This window comes from Cervus canadensis, chromosome 8 (genome assembly GCF_019320065.1).
Source record: "Cervus canadensis isolate Bull #8, Minnesota chromosome 8, ASM1932006v1, whole genome shotgun sequence".
Classification (NCBI taxonomy): domain Eukaryota; kingdom Metazoa; phylum Chordata; class Mammalia; order Artiodactyla; family Cervidae; genus Cervus; species Cervus canadensis.
Window position 1 is genome coordinate 63950463 of NC_057393.1, and position 17916 is coordinate 63968378.

General features: G+C 42.2%; 2 protein-coding genes and 1 long non-coding RNA gene across 4 annotated transcripts; 1 reads left to right on the forward strand and 2 right to left on the reverse strand.

The window, feature by feature from the left end:
• Positions 1 to 943: 943 nt before the first annotated feature.
• CHCHD1 (coiled-coil-helix-coiled-coil-helix domain containing 1) lies at positions 944 to 2172 on the reverse strand. Its single transcript, XM_043476559.1, has 3 exons — positions 2008 to 2172; positions 1764 to 1882; positions 944 to 1255 (listed from the first exon to the last, which is right to left on the reverse strand). Exons 1-3 carry the CDS (start codon positions 2129 to 2131, stop codon positions 1142 to 1144), a joined length of 357 nt encoding a protein of 118 aa, XP_043332494.1. The 5' UTR covers positions 2132 to 2172; the 3' UTR covers positions 944 to 1141.
• A 19-nt stretch (positions 2173 to 2191) lies between these two features.
• On the forward strand, positions 2192 to 10648 carry LOC122446395. 2 transcript variants are annotated; one of them, XR_006270861.1, is made up of 3 exons: positions 2192 to 3239; positions 7147 to 8595; positions 10218 to 10648. It is a non-coding gene; the product is annotated as an uncharacterized LOC122446395 (long non-coding RNA). The 2 variants fall into 2 exon arrangements; XR_006270860.1 differs by lacking the exon at positions 10218 to 10648 and having other exon boundaries at positions 7147 to 10083.
• An 891-nt stretch (positions 10649 to 11539) lies between these two features.
• FUT11 (fucosyltransferase 11) lies at positions 11540 to 17742 on the reverse strand. The gene is made up of 3 exons (XM_043476557.1): positions 17007 to 17742; positions 16262 to 16887; positions 11540 to 14876 (listed from the first exon to the last, which is right to left on the reverse strand). Exons 1-3 carry the CDS (start codon positions 17712 to 17714, stop codon positions 14729 to 14731), a joined length of 1482 nt encoding a protein of 493 aa, XP_043332492.1. The 5' UTR covers positions 17715 to 17742; the 3' UTR covers positions 11540 to 14728.
• Positions 17743 to 17916: the final 174 nt, after the last annotated feature.

A 17916-nucleotide genomic window follows, 5' to 3' on the forward strand; every position in this document is an offset into this window, starting at 1 on the left:
ATATTCACAGACCTCTTACTGGGAGTCTATTGACCAAAGGTTAAGAACTTCAAGGCTAGTCCACAGTACCTAAGCACTGAACTTCTTCGTAACAGCCTCAGCTGACAGAATAGGCAGTTGTCCAGTGCTCCATCAATGGGGTGTGTGGTGGGGGGCGTTAAAGAAGGCTCGGCCCTTTCTTTTATCTTAATAATTATCCCACTGTAGTTTTAAAACCCCCACTGATCCCTTTGTGTATTTAACGGGGATATATGTGCTGTAAAGTACATAGAAAAAGTTAACTCAGTATGTCTGAAAGGGCAGGCTATAGAATATCAAGAGGTCACAAAAGTAAATGCCTTCAGCAACTAGGCAGATAACTTAATGACACTACTGAACAGGTGATACATAAAGATGACAATTGCCAATTAAGTCTCAGTCTCACCACTTGGGGGAGTCCCACGGCCAGATCTCTAGAGAATGGAGATAATCAACACTTTTGATTAATCTTTATTTCCATGTGGGGATAAGAAACTAGGGTTGTCAGATCTTTTTTTTTAAGGGAAGCTAAAAAGTGGACTTTTTATGACATTTTTTCTATTATGGTCAGCTAATTTAAATTTTAACTGTGTGGGCCAAATAAAATTCATCTGCAGTAACTGTGGGTTATTAATCTGTGAACCTCTGATTATTCCAGCAGCACCTTACAGAGGCTATGCACAAAAATAGGTTGTCTCTAAATATACTTACAGATGATGGCAAAAAAACGGCATATATGGATAACAACCTTAATGCATCCAAAGGCAAGGGCACTAAATGGTATAAAGGACCTCAATTGCAGGACAACACAAAGGTTTTTGTCCTGCTCCTGCTGCAAATCAGGGAGCAAAGACCTTTCAGAATGTAGGGGAGGACACAAGGTTCAACTATGGTGGGAGTACCTAATCCACGACAAAAGGCCAAGTTCTCTTCAGAAAATTTTATTTTAAAATAAAGCAAAATTTCCATTCACGTAATGTTTCCAAAGTGTAAAAAAAAAAAAAAGACAGGTGTTTTGCCTCCTTCTACTCTTCAAAGAGAGCATGGCAGTGCAAATGTCTCTAAAATGCCTCTATTTAGTTCTCAGAAGCTAAGTCCAGTCATTGAAAATGCTTCTCCATTTTCAGCTGACGTGAGGTTTGTTAGGAAACCTCTGTAGCAGCTTATTCAATTTCTTGGGGGGTAAACTCCCCAACTCTCCCAGATCCTCCTGGATTGATCTCATTTTTCGGGCTGCCTGAAAACACAGAACAAAAATTAAAATGACAGTTCTGAAGTAGGCCTGGACCTAAGCTAAGAATTCTCACACAACCCAAATTACACTAAGGTGTTAACCAGGCTGGAGATCTGTGTCATCTTCCCAGTTCCCTTTCATTCATAGGACTTGGGATCCACGAATGATTGTAAAATCTGAATTATACAATTTAGTATACAATTGCCAGCCGGCAATTTAGCTTGGAAACCAAACAACCTGTCCTTTACTGTCTCTAGTTTACTTTAAACAATAATGTCTATTTGATCAGCAATTTAAACTTTAAAAAGTGGCTTTCCCATGCATGTCTTCGCTTGATAAAAAAAATTCTGTAAAACGAATATTAATGATGAACCTCATTTTGCACCCGGTAAAGCTGAAGGCAATGAAACAAATCGCTCAGCATTACATAGATTTCAAAACAGTACCCTGAACCATTACTGTATGCCCCCTATTTCCCTCCCAGAACGGCACCCCAGAAGCCTCCTGTCACCTCAGCCCGCGAAGCACAATCGAAGAAGTCCCGGATCTCTTTTTTGCACGCTTCGTCGCGGAATTCATTCTGCTTCCAGCAGGCCATCATTATCGACATCTCCGTGATACAGGTCGCCTCTGGAGGGGCAGAACGGGAGGATCCTCAGTCACAAAGAAACCCTTACTTTCCGACCCTCCCACCCAGTAGCCTCCAGCACTACTCCGGCTTCCGCACTGGGGCCTCCGAGGCTCCGAAGACTCACCGCCCTTCTCCCGGCGCCGTTCCCCGACATGGTCAGCTAGGATGAGGGGCTTATTGGGCTTCAGTATAGGCTTCCGCGGGTTCCCAAGCCGTGCTAGCCGACCGCGGAGGCTTGGCGTCGCCATTGCACATCGAGCTCCCGGCAGGCTCTGCGGCGCCGTGCGTGACCCTGCGTGACCCCTACCAGCTCGATAAGGCTCGGCTGCAACCCACCCACCTCCTGCCCCAGGATGCTGTTCATTCTTTTCTTGGCGGGGTCGCCTTGATTCCTGTTTCGGACCTTGCCTGGTGTGGACACTTGTGCAGGTTAGGAAGAGAATCTTTGGGGCTGTTTTGTGGGTCCACGCTGACTCTTTTGTGAACTCTGGGCCCTAAAGTCTTGGGCAGTACTGGGGCCAGGAACACCCAGGAAAGAGCGCACGTTTCGGGTGGTAAAGTCTGCATTAGAGAGTGATTGACATAGGCAAGGACAGAGAGGATGGGAGCGGATCAAAATGTGAGACTTTAAGATGCTAAGTTGGGAATGGTTTAATTTTAATAAACCTTAAAGAACCGATGGTTTTGATTACCTTTAGAGCCACTTCGAAGCCGCGAAGAAAAATAGGTTCATATATTTGAACAGCTGCTGCGGCTTAAAGAATTGTTTTTGTAGGAGACAGGCCTACTAACAGACCTGACAAAAGAATTAAACAATCTTGCCGAGAGGACATGATTCAGTATGTGACTCCTGAAGGAATCCAAGAAGGAACAGAAAACATCTTGAAAGCAGGATGTACGCCTGCGGATGGAAAGCCATCAACAGACTGTTCCTATCCTTGGTGCCTGGGAGGTACATAAAGGTTACCTGGGTCTCTGTCCTTGAGGCAGAAAAAGGGGGATACAAAGATATTAAATGTTAACTGTGCAGGATTATCACTGAAGGCCACCTGGCCCGCTGTGCTCATGTAAACACATACAAGCAAGTCTCAAAAAGTATAATAAAGCAGACTTGAGATCAGTTTGGGTACCTTCACCTCGTGGGGCTGTTGGTCCCCTGATCCCTGCTGTAACTTTCTTGAGTGTTTCTCATTCTTTCGCCATGGTGGCGCTTTGGAGAACCTGTGCTGTCGAGCTGGACTCGACAAGTGGCGCCCCAGCAGGGACCTGAAAGTGAAACCAGCTTTGGAAGCTTCTCCTTAGGAGGCAAGGAACACGGGGAATTCCGACCAAAGAGGTGGACGTGGAAAGTACCTGGTGAGTACACCCCGTGGATAATTCAATCAGAGTAACAATGGGGCATGGGTTGCCATTTCCTTTTCCAGAGGATCTTCCTAACCTAGGGATTGAACCCTGGTCTCCCGCATTGTAGGCAGACTCTTTACCATCTGAGCCACAAGGGAAGCCCTAAGCATACCGAGTATATGCAAGTCTTGAAGACTTCGTTGAAAAACTCGGGAGTGCAAGTTTCTCATTCTACTTTAAAAGACTTACTTTCTGCTGTTGAAAAACATTGCTATTGACTTGATCCAGGTAGAGGGACCTTAAGGTATAAAGAGTAGCAAGAAATTATGTGTTGCCTACGCAGAGCTTATCATAGTGGGGTATCATAGTGGGGAACGTATTCATTTGGTCACTGGGGAATCTTTTTTTTTTTTTTTTTTACTGGGGAATCTTATTAGCACTGCACTAGGACTTTTACATTCAGAAGCCTCCGATTCTGAAGATTCTATAGAGACAATACATGAACAGTCAGAGAATGAATCTCGTTTATATGAGAATAGTGATTCTGAAGGGGAAAAAGCACCTCTGCACCACAAACGAAAAGGGTGAAAGAAAATAAAATCATATGGGAGTAATGATCATTTCCCCATGGTTAATGTGGCTCATCCTTCAGCACCCTTAACCGAGCCACCCCCTTTAGATCCGGAAACTCCATGGGATGACATTTTGAAACCTCCTCTGACAGTGCCCAACCATATTTCTCCCTTTCAAAGGGGAATTAGACAGGCACAACTACAAGGGGATGAAGATGCCCTAGCCCTCCCTGTGGTAGTCACTCAGGTTTCCCCTGGTCCACAAGATCCACAAGGTGCTATTACTTATGATTATCATCTTCTTCCTTTTAAGACAGTCAAAGAGATAAAACAAGCATGTACACCATATGGTACTAACTCTCCATATACTATGGGTTTAATTCAAGGACTTTGACACGCTGAAATGCTGATCCCTTTTGACTGAGATATGGTTGCAAGAACTTGTTTATCATCCTCTGAATTTTTACAGTTTAAAACCTGGTGGCAAGATGAAACAAATCAACAAGCTCATAAAAATGCTGCTTCAAATCCACCTATTAACATTTCCTTGGAACAGCTGATGGGGTCAGGAGGATATTTTGGAATACAGGCTCAATTACAATTTGATGATCAGGTCCTCTCCCAAGTACGATTTGTATGTTTAAGAGCTTGGGAAAAACTTAATCCTCCTGGACATACTACTCCATCATTTACACAAGTTAGTCTAATGGAGACCCTTATGTTGACTTTATAGCCAGACTTGGACAAAATTTAATGAGCACGGTATCTCAGCCTAATATAAGGGACATTCTTTTACAGCTATTGGCTTATGACAATGCTAACTCTCAATGCCAAAAGGCTCTCCAACCTTTAAAAGCTCAGGGAAGCAACTTGGAAGATTATATAAAGGTGTGTCATGATATTGGATCAGAACCCTATAAGATGCAATTATTGCCACAGACCCTTTCAAAAGGAAAAAAGGACAATAAAATTAAATGTCATGGATGCAGAAAACTGGGACATATGAAAAAAGATTGTAAAATAAAAAATAATAAGGATTAAAAAAGGGAAGCTAAAGCCCCTGGATTATGTTCTAAATGTCAAAAAGGAAATCATTGGGCTAATCAATGCCATGCCAAATTTCATAAAGATAGGACTCCTCTGTTGGGAAACACCTTTTGGGGCCCAGCTGGGGCTCCCCAAACAATCCAAGTTCATGGAATGCAGTCCCATTCACATGTCCCACTCAAATATTAGAAAACAATCAATATATGATTTACTTCCAGCAATCTCAGGCAGCGCAGCAATAGATATTCCTGCCCTAGATAATCAATTATTGATGCCATCTATGGGAATATGTAAAATTCCTACAGGAATATGTGGTCCTCTTCCCAAAAATACTGTTGGACTTATGATTGGTAGAAGTAGTCTAACTATAAAGGGCATTCAAGTACACATTGGAATCACTGAAGATTTTGAAGGGGAAATTCATGTTATGAAGAGCACTAATATTCCATATCAAATAAAAGAGAGACCAAATTACACAACTCCTTCTCTTTCCTTACATAAAGATTAATAATTCCCCTAGAAAAAGAGAAGGAGGATTTGGAAGTATAGGAAAACAAGTATATTGGCCGACCTATGTTACTGATGAGAGACCAAAACTAGATATAGAAATAATGGGAAAGAGATTCTCTGGGCTCATGGATACAGGAGCTGATGTTTCAATAATAGCTATAAAACATTGGCCTCACTCCTGGCCATTAAAATCAGTTCCTACTGTTATAACAGGAATAGGGACTATGAATAGTACCTCTCAAAGCTCTCAACCTATGCTCTGTAAAGGCCCAGAACAACAAACTGCCACTTTGCAACCTCTGATTGCAGATATTCCAATCAGTTTTGGGGGCGAGATTTATTAATGCAATGGGGAGCATATGTAACCATACCCAGTATATCCCCACAAGCTAAACAAATTATGGCCAATATGGGATATAACCCTTTGCAAAATCCAAATTTATCCTAGGGCCACTGCTTCAAAAAAAACCGCATTGAAACTGACTTGGCTTTCAGAAAAAAACATGTAGATGGAGCAGTGGCCCTTAACCAGAGAAAAATTGGAAGCATTATATGAGCTAATAATAGAACATAAAGAACAAGGACATATAATTGAATCTACTAGCCCCTGGAACTCCCCAGTTTTTGTTATAAAAAAGAAATCAGGTAAATGGAGAATATTAACAGACCTAAGAAAAATTAATGCTGTAATGGAACCCATGGGAGCCTTATAGCCAGGTATTCTGTTACCATCTATGATTCCTAAAAAATGACATCTTACGATAATAGACTTAAAAGATTGTTTTTTTACTATTCCTTTAGACCCTTCTGATGCTCCTAAGTTTGCTTTTACTGTCCCTAGCGTTAATACCAGTCAGAGATATCAATGGACTGTCTTACCCCAAGGAATGATGAACAGTCCTACTTTATGTCAAATTTTTATTAATCAGCCCTTGTCTATCGTTAGACAAAAATATCCCCAAGCTTATGTTATATATTATATGAATGGTATTTTATTGGCTCATCCAGATAATCAGTTATTGCACCATATATTTTTAGACACTCAAAATATATTAAAAGAATTTGGTTTAATAATTGCCCCAGATAAAATACAGAAAATAATTATTTGGGATACATTCTTAATCATTATACAGTATCCCCTCAAAAGATACAAATTAGAACTGATCACCTTAATATTCTGAACAACTTTCAAAAATTAGTAGGAGATATTAATTGGTTATGACCTAAACTGGGTATCCCTAATTATGCTTTGACAAATTTATTTAATACTCTAAAAGGAGATACAGATCTCAACAGTCCACGAACACTTACAGCTGAAGCCAATCGAGAATTATAAGAAATTAATCAAGGCACACAAGAAAAACAGTTATCTCGAATTAATATTCAACAACCTTTAACTGCTTTAATTATGCCTACACCTCATTCTCCTACAGGAATAATATGGCAAAATGAATTTATAATTAGAATGGGTATTTTTACCCTATAAACAAACAAAATTATTGACTACCTATGTAGACCTTATTAGTAAATTGCTTTTTAAATTGAGGACTCGTATTTGACAAATTTCAGGATATGATCCCAAATATATAATAGTTCCTTTAGCTAAAGATCAGATAGAATGACTTTTTGCACAAAACATGGAATGGCAGATAGCATTATCTGATTTTATTGGTACAATTGATTGTCACTATCCATCTTCTAAATTAATTAATGTTCTTAAAAAACATGTTTTACATTGCCTAGAATAACTAAAACAGAACCGATCGAGTGTGCTCCTATCTTTTTTACAGATGCAAATAAAGAATGTTAAAGCTGGATATTACGGTCCAACCACCAAAATTTGGCAGTCATCATATTCATCAATAAAACAAGCTGAACTAGATGCTATAATTACTGTCCTATCAGACATTATAGTACCCATTAATATTATCTCAGATTCTCAATATGTTGTTAAGGTAACTTTCCAGATAGAGACTATTCATATTCCTGTCTCGGACCCTCCCATTCATCAGTTATTTTTGAAATTACAAGATATAGTTGGGAATCGACAATTTCCATTTCATATTACTCATATCCGTTCTCATTCTCAATTACCAGGACCTTTATCAGAAGGTAATGACCAGATTGATGTTAAATTAACTACACTCCTTACTCCCACTCAGTTTCATGACTTAAATTAACGTCAGAGGATTACAACATCGATTTCAATTATCCTGACAACAAGCTAAAAATACTGTTTCTCGATGCCCTACATGTCAGACTTCCACAATAGTGCCCATAAATCAGGAAGGCGTAATTCCTCGTAGATTATATCCTAATGACTTATGGCAAACTGATGTTACTCATATGCCCTCTTTTGGTAATTTAGGTTTAATACATGTTTCCGTTGACACATATTCTGGAATGATTTTTGCTTCAGTTCATAATGGAGAATCAACTACTCAGTGTATCCCTCATTTACAACAAGCTTTTGCCTATATGGGCCTACCAGAAACTATAAAAACTAACAATGGGCCTTCTTATAAAGGTCATATCTTTCAAACATTTTTAGCTAACTGGTCTATTAAACATATTACAGGCATTCCTTATAATCCTCAAGGAGAAGCCATCATCAAACGTGCCCACCTAACTTTAGAACTTATGACTACCAAAACAAAAAGGGGGAGAACAGTATGGCTTGGGACCTCTTTCCCCTATTTAAGGATAAAATAGCTCTAGCTCTTTTTACACTAAATTTTTTGGACATAAGAGGGCTATATTAAAAAAAAAAAGAGGGGTATATGAGAAACCAGCAGCTGAGGTTCACTGGAACTTTTCACAACAGACTAAAGATACTTCCCTTAAAGTTTCTCCCTTACAGGAGGTTTGGCAAAAAATAATGTGGAAAGAGAACAGGGAATGGAAGCAGGGTATCATGCTTAAACAAGGAAGAGGGTATGCTCTTATCTTAATAGAGGAAAATGAACACCGATGGATCCTGAGGAGGAGAATCTGGTACTGGAGGGGAAAAAACATGATTTGATATAGACCCACCTTCCAGACCTCTGACGCATGCCCTATCACACCTTACATTAGAACCTGGGCCTGCCAAGACCAAGCGAATGTGAACTGCTACAATACCCACTTGGGGGCAGATAAAAAAGTTATCACAGGAAGCTGAGAGCCTAGTTCATCATCGTGGCCTTCCAAAAACATCTGCCAATCTACTACTGGCTATGGTAACCCTTATCACAATGTCGGTAAGTATTCAAACTGATTCCAGTCATCATTATTGGGCATATATTCCCAATCCTCCTTTATTAAGACCCATTACATAGGAAGATTCAGTATTCCCGTATTTGTCAATGATTCAGCCTGGCTTCCTGGTCCTTATGATCAAAGCCTTCCTTTAAAAAAGGAAGAAGGATGATCTCTAAAAAATTACACAGTAAGAACAGACAGCACATCCATTTGTATAGGATTTGGAGAATTCTGTTTAAAGACAGGATTCCAGGGATGGCTTTCTATTGTAGAAAAGCCTGGAGAGAATAAGAACACTTTTTTTTTCTTATTAACAGCACTTACTTTTAAAGAAAGAGAAAATTCCACCATACATTATAGTGGTCCTAATCTTCCAGGCTGTGCTTTAAGAATAGGACGTGGTATAGATGGAGGACAGGATCCAGTGGAAAAATTGTAGAGGGTCTGAAGGTCATCTGTTACTAAATACTCCTGAGGGACAGATACAGTTTGGGGCCCTAGAAGAACACCTGAGATTAAAGGAACAAATATTTCTAGTCCACGGCTGTATCATCATGAGGCATGTGGGGCTGCATCTTTGACGTGGCATAGAGAGGGATTTGCCCCCCGACCCGTTCCACACCTCATCCATCACCCAGGACAGAATGCGACTGGGGAGGCGCCTATGGCCTCCAAAAGCCTTAAGGCTTGCAATGGCCGTTAAACTGAATATGTCTTAAATGATCCTATGGCAACTTTTATTTTTTTTTTTTTATTTTTTTTTCTAAGGCAACTTAATTTTACTAAAAATTCTACTCATACTATTCAGGCCTGTGTAAGATTACCTTTTGTGTTTCTGTTAGGGCCAGCGATATGTAACATTTCTACTAGTCTTATAAATTGTATAAATTGTTCTTTTTATACGTGTTTAAACAATACCATTCCTTTCAATGAATCTTGGCAAAGTATTTATGTTTTAAAAACTCGGACAGGTATTTGGATACCAGTGGATTTACAAAGAGGCTGGCAAAAAAGCCCTACTCTTTATGCCATAGAAGAAATTATAAAAGTAACTTTAAAAAGAACAAAAAGATTTATTGGTATGTTAATAGCAGCTATTCTGGGAATTATAGCAATCACCACCACTACAGCAGTGCCCAGAATAGCATTGCATCAATCTGTTCATTTTGTACAAGAATGGCATAAGGATGCAGACGTTCTTTGGTCCACTCAACAAAAAATAGATGAAAAATTGGCTTCACAAGTGGCTGACTTACAACAATCTGTTATTTTATTGGGAGGTCAATTGGTAAGTCTACAAAAACAATTAAGACTAAAGTGTGACTGGAATTACACATCATTCTGTGTGACTGCACATAAATGTGATCAATCGACTTTTAACTGGGATAAAGTTAAACTACACTTACTAAATCAAGGAAATATTACATTAGATATACAAGAGTTACAATGTGACATTCTAGACACCTTTAATAAAAAACTTGATGTGATTACTGGCTCTTCTTTGTTTAATGCTATAGCTGAAGGAGTGCCTTAAATCCTCTCAAACAAATCAAATCCTATGGTTATGGACTTACAAGTAGTTGCAGTGTTTTATTAATCATTCTGTTTTGTCTCTGTGTAGTCTGGAGAAGAACAAGAAAGAAGCAGCAGCAACAGTTAGCCTTCTTGACTATATTCAGTTATCTACAAAAACAAAAAGGGGGAGATGTAGGAGACAGGCCTACTAAAAGGCCTGACAAAAGAATTAAACAATCTTGCTGAGAGGACATGATTCAGTTTGTGACTCCTGAAGGAATCCAAGAAGGAACAGAAAACATTTGAAAGCAGGATGTACGCCTGCGGATGGAAAGCCATCAACAGACTGTTCCTATCCTTGGTGCCTGGGAGGCACATAAAGATTACCTGGGTCTCTGTCCTTGAGGCAGAAAAAGGGGGATACAAAGATATTAAATGTTAACTGCGCAGGATTATCACTGAAGGCCACCTGGCCTGCTGTGCTCATGTAAACACATACAAGTAAGTCTCAAAAAGTATAATAAAGCAGACTTGAGATCAGTTTGGGTACCTTCACCTCATGGGGCTGTTGGTCCCCTGATCCCCACTGTAACTTTGAGTGTTTCTCATTCTTTCACCATGGTGGCGCTTTGGGAACCTGTGCTGTCGAGCTGGACTCGACAGTTTTCTCATTTGTAGTGATCTCATTGGATAGGGTGAGGTTTAAGCACTTTCTCACATTCGTCATTTTATTTAATCTTCTTGCCAATCCTGCGAAGATACTTTGCAGTATCATTACTATTTATACATTTGGCCCTTGGATTGTAATGCCTAGCTTTAACTAGACTTAGTGCTAAGTGACCTTTTTTTCCCCCTGCCCCTCTGAAGTGACTTAGCTGGTTACAAAACTCAATCCAAAGAGGTACCACTGATGCTCAAGGCATTTACACATGATCTCCAAGAAATGTTTCTGGTAATGGAAGCATAACCTGGACAGCCTTATAGTTCATAAGATGATTACTTTGGAGGAGCAGTATTTATTTGGTTATGTAAATTGAGTGTGTGCTAATCACTTGTCACAGATATTTAAAATCTTCCCATTTATCTCTGCATGACTGGTTCTTTTTGTTCTGTTGAGTCTCACTTCATGTCAAAGACGAGTTCCCTGACTTCCATGCAAACCACCATCAACATGTTTTATTTTCTTCATAGTACCTATCATCGTCTGGATTATCTTGTCCATTTATTGTCTGTTTACGGCCTTAACCCCAACGCCCATTTAAAATGTACCCATAATGAGAGAAGGGACCTTGTCAATCTTGTTTAGTGCTGTATCCCAGGGCCTAGAGTACTGCCAATACATACTTGTTAAATGAACAAATGTTTGAAATATTTTTGCAAGTCTCCAACTTTACCATGTTCACCCCAGAAATAAAGTCAAGCAGAAGACACTGTTTAAAAAGAAGCCATTTATTATACAAAATTAAACCTGAGACAATAGAAAATAGCAACTCTTGGGAATTATAAAGGCATCAGCCCCATGCTCCACCCCCACTCCAGCAACACAAAGTTGATTTCTATCGGACACTTCTACCACTAATAACCTCAAGCCTGCTGTGGTCTACACAGCAGGCTGGGCCCCAAACCACAGAAAATTCACATTGCTTGCTTTCTCCACAGAGAAAGTGAAGCCGTTGGATAGCCGTGTGGCTACTTCTGGTTCTGCTTTCCCTTGTGGAAAGGTAGCACCTGGTTTACCCTGCTCTTTTGTGAATACTTTTGTGGTAAGAGGAATAAAGAAGAAAGTCTCGGAAGCACTGACCACAAACCAGGGAGGAGTCTCCATCCACAATCATTTATAAACAACTGGCCTACTTTGTACATAAAAGTGCTAAGGTAGTGCCAGTTGAACTGGTGTAATTAAACACGAGAAGTAAGAATGATTCTACACCTTGCATAACCATTGCCTACCCATTTTATTGCACATAAAGAAATTTGAGTCCTAACCTTAGTTTGCACTTGGGTAATACTGTATTTTGTATACAATATAAACTGGTGTCTGCATTTAAATAGCTTGCATACTTAGAAATCAGAGTCCTGAATTTGGCTTTTGTAAGAGTCTGTACTATATCAAATTTTAACGTAAGTATTTTCAAAGGTCTGTCTTTCTTGTTCTTTTCTGCAAAAGTCCAAACAGAAAACTTCCCATGCTGTTATGAAGGGCCCTTTTTTTTCTTGGCTGCTCCTTGGGGTATGTGGGATCTTAGTTCGGGACCAGGGAACTAAGGATCAAACCTACCCCGCTGCATTGGAAGGCAGAGTCTTAAACACTGGACTGCTAAGGAAGTCCTGAAGGGCATTTTTTATTAAATGAAAAAAGGGAGTTCCCTGGTGGTCCAGTGGTTGGGACTCTGCTCTTTCACTGCCACGGGCCCAGATTCAGTCCCAGGTCAGGGAACTGATGTCCCACAAGTTGTGTGGCACAGTCAAAAAAAGAAAAAAAGAATCACCCTGGCAGTGAAATCCAGCCTAAATTGTAACTTCTGTTGGCTACATCTTCAAAGGTCACAATAAGTATGGGGCCCTAGTGGAAGCATCATATATGTATATATGAAAGTGAAAATCCAACTGTGACCCCATGAACTATACACAGTCCATGGAATTCTCCAGGCCAGAATACTGGAGTGGGTAGCCTTTCCCTTCTCCAGGGGATTTTCCCAACACAGGGATCGAACCCAGGTCTCCCACACTGCAGGCGGATCCTTTACCAGCTGAGCCACAAGGGAAGCCCAATATATATATGAGCACCCCACATATATAAATGTTTATTGTGAGGTCTGTTGCAGCATTTCCATTTTGTGGGATATTGTATAGTTTCATGTCAGCCAGAAATTGTATTTACCCCATTCAAAGGAAGTGCCATTATGTTTTAAAATAAACACTTGATGTTAGCTTTGATGTAAATAAAGAGCTAGATTTTTTAAATTTAAAAACAAGCTGGTATATCACACATGGAACAGCTTAGCAGGCTGTTCAATATTAAAACCTTGTAGATACCCAAGGTTCTATTATACATAGTCGATACTGAAGTCATAAGCATCATCTTCCTCTTCAGTCTTTACAACCACATATATATGTCTGTATATAATGTGTGTATATATACACATGCATACACACTAATTTAAACCAGATATATTGATAAGCTATGGGATTTCTCTAGTGATAATTCATTAATATATTACAACCAGTGTAGTTCTAAGATCCAAGGTGTTCTTCCTTGTTCCACTGCCCCAGAAAAAGCAGAAGATCTCCCTCTCCATTAAGCTGTATGTTTAAACCACAGTAATAGACGTGTTTGGCTACCTCCCCAAATCTAACAACTTTTTATTTAGCCAGCCAGTCATGATGGCTTAAATGTCTTGCTTCACCTCTCATCCCCTTGGGTTTAGGGCCTTGGGTGGACTTCATCAAAATGTGGTCTCAGTAAGTACTATAAAGTTATGCACTGTAACAGTAATAGAATGAATGAAGTTGGAATGTTTATCCCACTTAAAAGTGCCACAGAATATGAGATAATATGAGATAATTACTAGAGCTATATTGCTGGGCTGTTTCTTCCACCATAATTTTCATGAGTTTTGGGGGGAAATGGACTTTTGTAGCATATAAAGATAATAAAATAGAAGAGTTCATTAGGCAGACAGAAAAAGACCAAAGACCTATAAAAATCTGTGCTTTGATTCACATTGACCTATTTTTAACCTTCTGAAATGACAACTTTTTCTGCTATCATTTCCAGCCTGAGTCTCCATCTCTAAAATAAAGCAGGATGATTCCTTAAGTTGACATGATATTTATTAGCCTCTGAGTCTTGATATTCATGAGGTGAGAAGGAATTTCAGATATGCCCTAGATGTAAAGCAAATCAGCAGTAAGAAAAGGTGTCTGATCTATAGCCAGTTTAATGCAGGTGGAAATGAGTGTGGGAATGGTGGCAAGGCTACTCCATCTCCAACAGAAATTGTGGAAAATCAGGCAAGAAAAGCCATTCAAAATAAAAAGGCTGACATGAAAGGCAAAGTAAGTGATAAAAAAAAAAATACAACTCGAGAGAGCCAGGATACAACCCACCAGGAGTTTTGCTTCACCACCAACATAAACAGTTTATAAAGCTAGAGACAGGAATAGAAATTAGGAAAAGATACTGAATAATGAGTAGTTTAAAGAATACAGGACAGGTTTTCATACTTTAAACCTGGCCCATCTTACCTCATTCACAGCCAAGTACTAACATGTCCCAATCACGATTGAGAGGCAGAAAGAGCTAGAAAAATAAGGAGTTCTTTAAAAATTCTGTTGATCAGCACCTTGAATCAAATGGGGGTGTTTCAGGCTTCTGGTTCCCATTGAATCAAAAACTGGATGCCTTCATCTCTCCTTGAGAAGAGGCTCTATTACCATAGGCTGAGACCCTGGCTACACATGATTAGAATAAAATATCAGTGGATATAACTTACTCCTGGGATTCATGGTAAGATAGTGTTCATTAAGGACTTGTGCATCGGATATCCTTCACGTCCCATGGTTGAAGGACTTCCATCTCCTTAGCTCTGTCAAGTTAAATACTTGTATGAGCAATTAGAGATTTTGGTTCCTTTTCATGAAGATCTCTGTTAGGTAATCCCAAAATTTCCCCTGAAGTGTCTCATTGTTGTGGATCATGGCAGTGAGAGCTTCCCCCTGGTCCAGACCTTGCCAATAATCTTGGAGCCACATCTCCTTCCAGCTGAAACATCAAAATGAGAGTTGGATTATGGAACCTCAGTACAACTATGAATCCTACCTTTCTCCCAATGGCCAAAGAAATCTTCAGCAGATACAGTGGTTTCTGGTTAGGACCAAGGATCTGCTTTGAGGGAAGGAAATGTGAAGTAAATCCAGTACTAATCCAAGTGACAGGCAGTGAGCCAAAAACACAAATTCATTATCCAAGCCCCCCACACACATACACACATATCCCAGTGAGTTAAATTTCCTGACTTGCCTGCTCTTGGTCTCCAAATGTGGAGGGAATTAAGAGGTAGGCAGAGCAGGGGCCAAACTATGGAAACAGTAATCTTCCTAAGAAAAGCAAGGGAGTGTATTTAGATGGTTACTTTTTATGTTACACCTGTTTCAGTAATCAAGAAGTGCAACAGTATCCAGTGTCTAGATGAGCCATAACCTGAATGTTTCTCCTTTTTTAATGTTACACTTTTCCTCTGATAAATCATATGTTCTGCACAAACTAGATACAAACTACCTGATGTAAATTACTGGATACAAATCCACTCCACTCCCAGGACCAAACTGTGCCAGCGCTCTGCTGCCATCCACTGTCCAAGGTGATCTCTGCAGGTTATTCCAGCAGTCTCAAACATCACCTTTTTTTCACCCCTCCCCTAACAGGTGTGGTTTGCTGCAAGTGGCTTCAAAGTTTTTTTTACCCCATCTCCTATGCTGGCCTTGTTTCCCAATGCCACCATCTTCTGCTGCCTACTTCAGTAGCCTCCTCACTTCCCTTCCAATCCACCATTGGCCACAATCATTAATCATCTTTTGAAAGCATCCCTTCTATTCTGTCTAGGACAAACATAATTTATCATCCAAATCAGGGTAATTTTAAGAGTGAAAGGAGATGCTGTTAATAGTTACACCAAGTTAACAGGTATAAACCCTGATTACTGCAGACAAACCTCCCTGGAAACACTTCTGTATTTCTCATCCACAGCCCCACCATGTTGAAGATGCTCAATAAACAGCTGAGCTGATTTTCAGGACAGTCCAGCTCCAGAGCCTGGTATTCAGAATATGTATAACCTGGCCCAACTTTGTCCCTCATCACTTCCCTAAACAGGCCTTGTGCTCTAGTTGAAGCCTTTCTTGAAGCACTACTACAAACACTGTTTATAAAAGCTGATTTTCCTATGTTGTTGCTCTCAATTACCTCTCACATTTTCTGCTGCTCTTTTGCAATTTGTCTTCTCTTAGGCTCTTGATACCTTAAAGGCATAGTGACCTCATGTCATAATTTCCTTATACAACATCCCCTCAGCACCCAGGGCTAGTTTATTGCCTGCAGGAAGCAAGTCTGTAAATTTGACAGCCCCAGGGGACCCCAGCTATGCTTACCTGTCATTCTCAGGAATCTCTTCCACACTGCCAAAGCCAGGTGTGGGCACCGGGCAGTCCATGTGTGAGGGCTGGGCAATATGAGGCTCAGGGACCGGGCTGTTCCCAGGAGAGGCTGCGTGGGCCTTCTCGGCATCCAGCCGCGCCAGTTCGTGGTCACAGACAAAACACTCAAAGCCGTTAAGGTAGTTAGGCAGTAAGGGGTCATTCACTCCCCATTCGCGCTGCTTCAAACTATCCAGAAGGAACTGGTTAGTGACGCCCCCAGGTTGCTTGTATGCCAAGTATTTCATATATTCTTCATCATTTTTGTCCAGGAAGTCAATAAACTCTGCCAGCTTCTGCGGCGACTCAAAGTCGTCAATGAGGATGATGGAGTGGTTGTTCGGCATCCAGTCCCTCACAGAGGGAGAGCCGCGGTACACGGGTACAGCGCCGAGGTGCATGGGGCGCCACAGTTTTTCTGTCATGTAGTCGTCGCAGATGGCATTTTCGAGGGCCAAATGGAATTTATAGCGGGACAAGAAGGCCAAGAGCTCTGGATCCTCGGTGGTGGCTGTGGCTGTGTCCCGTAACCGCGGCGCGGGCAGCTCCCGATTCTGCAGGCACTTCCCATAGGAGTCCACCTGAGTGGGGTAGAGCACGGCCGTCAGGAGGGTACGGCACGTCGGCCAGGACACCAGGGGTCCCAGCCTCAGCCCCACGCGCCGCCCTCCCCTTCCCGCCCTGCCCGGCCTTCACCCACCGGAATGTAGCGCATGAGCTCGCGCACGTAGCGGTCCCGGTCCGCAGGCACGTCGCAGTGGGACTGCAGATAGAGCAGCGGCGCGTAGCCGCGGCGGCGCCACTGTGCGCGCTCCTCGAGCGGAGGTGCCGCGCGGCGCAGGTAAGCGATCCCCGGCAGCCACTGCAGCGGCAGCGGGTAGTCCGAGTAGCGACTGAAGGTGGCGGTAAGGTTGAAGAGGCGGATGCCCGGACCGTGGCTCAGCAAGAAGTTGTTGAGGGGCGACTCCTCGTGCAGAAGCGCCCAGCTCTGGTGCGCCAGGCGCGGAAGCGGCGCCTCGGACGCGCGGAAGTCGGTGCCGTAGAAGAGCAGCGCGCGCGTCCGCGAGTCTCCCCGCACCCGTCGGTCCCGGGACGCCACGCACGCGCCGCGCGCGCACTCGATGCGCTCCGAGTCTCCCTGGAAGTGAGGAAACAGCCCCGGACTCCACCACAGCAGCACCGGCAAGTCCACCGCTTCCTCCCTCCCGGGCCGCGGGGCCCCCGGACTGCGAGCCACCCCCACTGCGCCCAGCGCCGACGGAGGCCGGAAAACCGCGCCATCCCACGGCTCCGCCCACTCCGCCTCCCCGCCTGTCTGCCCCTCCGCCGCGGGTCCTGGGCCTCTGGCCGCACAGATACCAAGCACTCCCAGGACAGCAAGCACAGACCCCGTGCGGCCGGCCCCCATGTCTACTCTGGCGGCCGACGCCCGCAGCACCGGTCCCCGCCTGGCTCTGAGTAGCAGTGGGACGAGGTCCTACGCCACAGGGACATGTGGCGCATGCGCGGCTTAGGGGCCAGCTCAGCCGGCCACTTCCCCAGAGCCGCTAGTCCTGGCAGGAAGGACTGGCGGGAAAGTGATACGTGGCAGATTAAATGAGGCTACTGGA